Source organism: Papaver somniferum, unplaced genomic scaffold, assembly GCF_003573695.1.
Source record: "Papaver somniferum cultivar HN1 unplaced genomic scaffold, ASM357369v1 unplaced-scaffold_19, whole genome shotgun sequence".
NCBI lineage: Eukaryota > Viridiplantae > Streptophyta > Magnoliopsida > Ranunculales > Papaveraceae > Papaver > Papaver somniferum.
Window position 1 is genome coordinate 2,443,079 of NW_020628818.1, and position 4,434 is coordinate 2,447,512.

Below are 4,434 nucleotides of genomic sequence, written 5' to 3' on the forward strand. Positions count from 1 at the left end.
AGCCGCACCACCGTGCCAATGGCAAACCATGCCAGCCACGTATCCGCGCCAAGGCATGCCAACCATGCCAGCCGCACCACCGTGCCGATGGAAAACCATGCCAGCCACGTCTCCCCGCCAAGCCATGTCAACCATGCCAGTCGCACCACCGTGCCATTGGCAAACCATGTCAGCCACGATTCCATGCCAAAACCATGTCGACCCGCTACATGCCGTTGGCTGTCAAAACAAAGGGGTGCAACAATCAACGGCCACCCTTCTATCCGAGACGCAGATCTTAGCCGTCCAAAATCGCCAGCCAACGCGTGGTAACCTTTGGTCCAAAATCCCGGTGATAACTAGTATGCATATATGTTATGGTTGACATATAAGTAGATATATTTCGCACTTTGGCGAATCCCCACTGTTAGCAAAATCGGATGTTTGCCATGTGTATATGAACAGGCTTTAGAATGTTCAAAAGGATCCATCTGGAATTCTGGATGATGCCCATGTGAAAACGCACGTATACATCCGAATGTTTGCACAGGGGACCTGATTTATGTGACCTAGCTAACACAACCAACCTTCTGCTCAAAACATTAAAAGGCTCAAAAGATTTCGCAATCAATTAGATTTGGACTGAGTTCACGGGGTCTATCATCAACAATTTATAACCAGTTAGGTTTACATCAATGGACTAGTAAGTTACGTCACACTCCAAATCTTTAATACACCATTGCTTCCTCGGCACACATTTTCACATCTCGTTTCACTTAACTTCTCAGCTGAAAGACTAGTACAGACACTGAGTAGTAGATACTCCTATACTAGATAGATTAGCCAGTCCCTACACGATCCTACATATTTCGCCGCCATCATCATCATCACCAACTGCAACAATCCAAAACACACAACATTTTACCTGTTTCATTGCTCTTTTAATGGTGAAAATCAAAACATAAGATCCTTTTTTACATTGTTAGACAGAACCCTTTTTTGATAATGGCAGCAGCATTAGAGTGTTGGTCCGGTAGGAATAGTACAGATGAAGATATGGCAGAACAACAAGTTTTGATGAAAACCCATGATAGATCAGAAGGTAATTTATCAAATGATTCAAGTTTTGCTTATGAGAAATTGGATCTTTCTACTAGTACTACTTCATCTTCATTGATGCAGAAAAAGTTGCAGAAGATTAGTAGAAATGTATCAGAAGCTATTACAAATCTTAAAAACTCATTGAATCTTGATTCAATTAGTGATTTACCTAAGGTTAAGATTCAAAGTAGTAGGAAACTTATGTGGGGTAGTGTTATTAGGAATCTTACGCAGCTTTATCCTGGTAGTCAACTTCCTGAGAAACTTGTTACCAATGTCCGAAAACATTATGATTCATTACCAGTCAGGTTAGTAAGAAATTAAAAAAAAAAAAAAATCTATTTGGTTCATTTTTGTTTTCAATTTGGTCAATTTTTCTGAATTTGCATATGATTTTTGTTGTTTGCAACAGTTATTCGCTAGCTGGTTTCGAAATGGAAGATGTATTTCTTCACATTAGATTAATAGAACAGACAGCATTAGATGAAAATAATCCTGCTATTTATATTCAAGATGTTACTGATGATGGAACTCATGGATCTGTTTTTAAGCTTACATTTGCTTGTAATTCATTGATATCATGGCCGGCGATGTCGGGCACATTAGACAGTTCTTCCATTTGCTGTAAAAAGATTCAGATCTTTGAGAAAAAGGGTTTTACATTAGGGATTATTCTTGTTCTGTTTGAAGCTGGCCAAGAGAAATCATTCAAAATGCGTATCGAAAATGTACTTAAATCTGCTTTGAAAAAGCCGAAGCCGCTGAAACTCCCATTTGGTCTATGTGGGCGTCAACAGGAGAACAATAGGGGCCAAGAAGTTGCTGAAATGAGTGATGTGTGTGAACAGCAAGAAAATGAAAATGGGGTGGAGAATGCAAACACAAGAACTCAGCTACAGACTCCTTTAACGGATTCGTCTGTCATTGTTTGTGTTGATGAATGGCAAACAATTAGTTCGGGTCAGGATGAGATTGGGAAATGGCTACTGAATTCTGATCAAATTGAGTTTTTGGACCAGATTGGACCTAATTTATTTAAAGGGGTTTGTAAGGGGAAAAGAGTGATGATTGAGAAGCTGAAAGGATGTGAAAAGGGAAGTCCTTATGAGTTTGAGGTTCGAAAAGATTTATTAGAGCTTATGAGCTTTGGGCATAAGAATATTTTACAGTTCTACGGGGTTTCCATTGAAGAGAATCATGGTTTATGTGTAGTGACAAAAATGATGGAAGGTGGAACGCTGCACGAGCTAATACAGAAGAAAAAGAAGCTTAATCTGAAGGACATAATCAAAATAGCATCTGATGTTGCTGCTGGGATCAAGTTTATGAATGACCATGGCATTGCTTATAGAGATCTTAACACACAGAGAATACTATTAGATAGGCAGGGTAATACTCGAGTCGGAAATATGGATATCATCAGAGTATGCAAGAACAATGGCGAGGCAACGGATTATGAAACTGATGGTTACCAGTGGCTAGCTCCCGAGGTTAGTCCATTCGCACATTAATAATCAACTTTATTTGTAGTAGTGGTACTTTGCATGCTAGAACTGATGAAACAATTTGTAGTAGTGTCACTTTGATAGTCATTTGGAACACATATGCGAAGTAAAGTTTGCTCAAGATTGTTTCGACCTGATGAATTTTATAGTTGGTCATAACAATAAATGGTTCACGGCCTATCAATCCAATAGGTAATGTAGGAACACATTACGTTGTTCACAGGGAATCAATTAGATGGCCGGGAAGTAGATCATTTATATCCCACTATAAAGTAGAAGACAGAGAAAAGGGAGAGATGGAAGGTCACCCACGACTAGTATCATCTGTAGCCCCTCTTAGTTCATCTTTCAGTAATTCCTAAATTGTCTTATGGCTACTCTGTTCATAGAAATATGAGAAACAATTTTTGTGGGCATAGCTTAGGTGTTTGCTATTACTTGGGAAGAAAATGGAGATATGGATCCCTCTAGTTACATGTAGTAATTCCCAGAACTAAAGGATACATCAAAACATGTACTTATAAAACACAGCATGTGTTGGTGAGTGGTGACCCCAATCAAGATGGAAAAGAAGAAATAAAAAAAATTCAGTGTATTGGTTTTGACTTTTCACTACAATATCTAGTTCATGTAAAGCAAATTTTCGAATCAGTTCTTGATTTTTTTGATAGCGAAAGTCCTCAATCTACTGTTAGAGCTAAGATATAAGTCAGCATCCAGATACAACTTTTGTCCCAGCGCACCTATGTGTTTTATGTGACAAACCAGGGATGAAACTTCAACTCTACTAGAAATTATTCCATGAATTCAACCCGCTTTGCCTTTTGCCTTCTAATCATTTATTAGCTTCTGATACTTAAATTGAGTTCCACTCTGCAAAGTTGCAGTTCTTATGGGTTTGCCAATTTGAAGTCAGTTGGACTGATCTAGTGTCATCAACCTTCTTTTGTAATCTGCTATTGGTAGTAACTGGGTGATGTTAACTTCTCACTGGTGGGTGCAGATCATTGCAGGTGATCCAGAGAGTGTAACAGAAACATGGATGAGCAACGTGTATAGTTTTGGAATGGTAGTGTGGGAGATGGTTACAGGGGAAGCAGCATATTCTGCATATTCACCAGTTCAAGCTGCAGTCGGAATTGCTGCATGTGGGCTAAGACCAGATATCCCTAAGGATTGCCCACATATTTTGAGATCGTTAATGGTCAAATGCTGGAACAATTGCCCTTCAAAGCGACCTCCATTCTCCGAAATTCTCCGATTATTATTACGTTCGAACAACAACAGTAGGTGACTTTACAAAAAGAACTCCATCAGAGGTGAACAGTGAACACCAAAGAAGTCCTTGTATAAATAAAAGTAAAAGAACGCCGCTACTTGATTACATTCATGTATGTGGCAAACATGTAGTAACCCTGAGTTGCAAAGTTTCTTGTATGCAGTGAGTCAAGAATATGTTCACTTTCTAATGTTTTAGAAAAGAAATTGGATATCTAATATATCGAAAATGCTCAAAAACCACTTCCATGGACCATGCCTGTTGTTTGCCAATATGTTTTGGATGTCTACTTTCAATGGTTTTTGGTACACTAACTGAAGGAGATCTTATGTTGAGTTTGAGGAGCAAACAAAGGAAAAACCATGATTTTGGGTAGCTTCAATCTTCCCTTCTTCAGCAGACAGGAGGAAGATTAGGAAATGGTGCATGGTTAGGTCAGGGGATTAGGTAAAACTACTTGGTTCCCGGAGAGACATTGGCAATACAAAACAATTGAGAGTACAATGCTCACTTTGAGCAAGCTGTTGAGGACATGATTAGAGTATATTTTATAACATAAGCAAGTACATC

At 38.9% G+C, this 4,434-nt stretch overlaps 1 protein-coding gene across 1 annotated transcript; it reads left to right on the forward strand.

Moving 5' to 3' along the window:
• Positions 1-640: 640 nt before the first annotated feature.
• LOC113338378 (dual specificity protein kinase shkD-like) lies at positions 641-4,105 on the forward strand. Its single transcript, XM_026583812.1, has 3 exons — positions 641-1,388; positions 1,493-2,570; positions 3,589-4,105. The coding sequence occupies exons 1-3, from the start codon at positions 985-987 to the stop codon at positions 3,877-3,879; spliced, it is 1,773 nt and encodes a 590-aa protein (XP_026439597.1). The 5' UTR covers positions 641-984; the 3' UTR covers positions 3,880-4,105.
• The last annotated feature ends 329 nt before the right edge of the window (positions 4,106-4,434 follow it).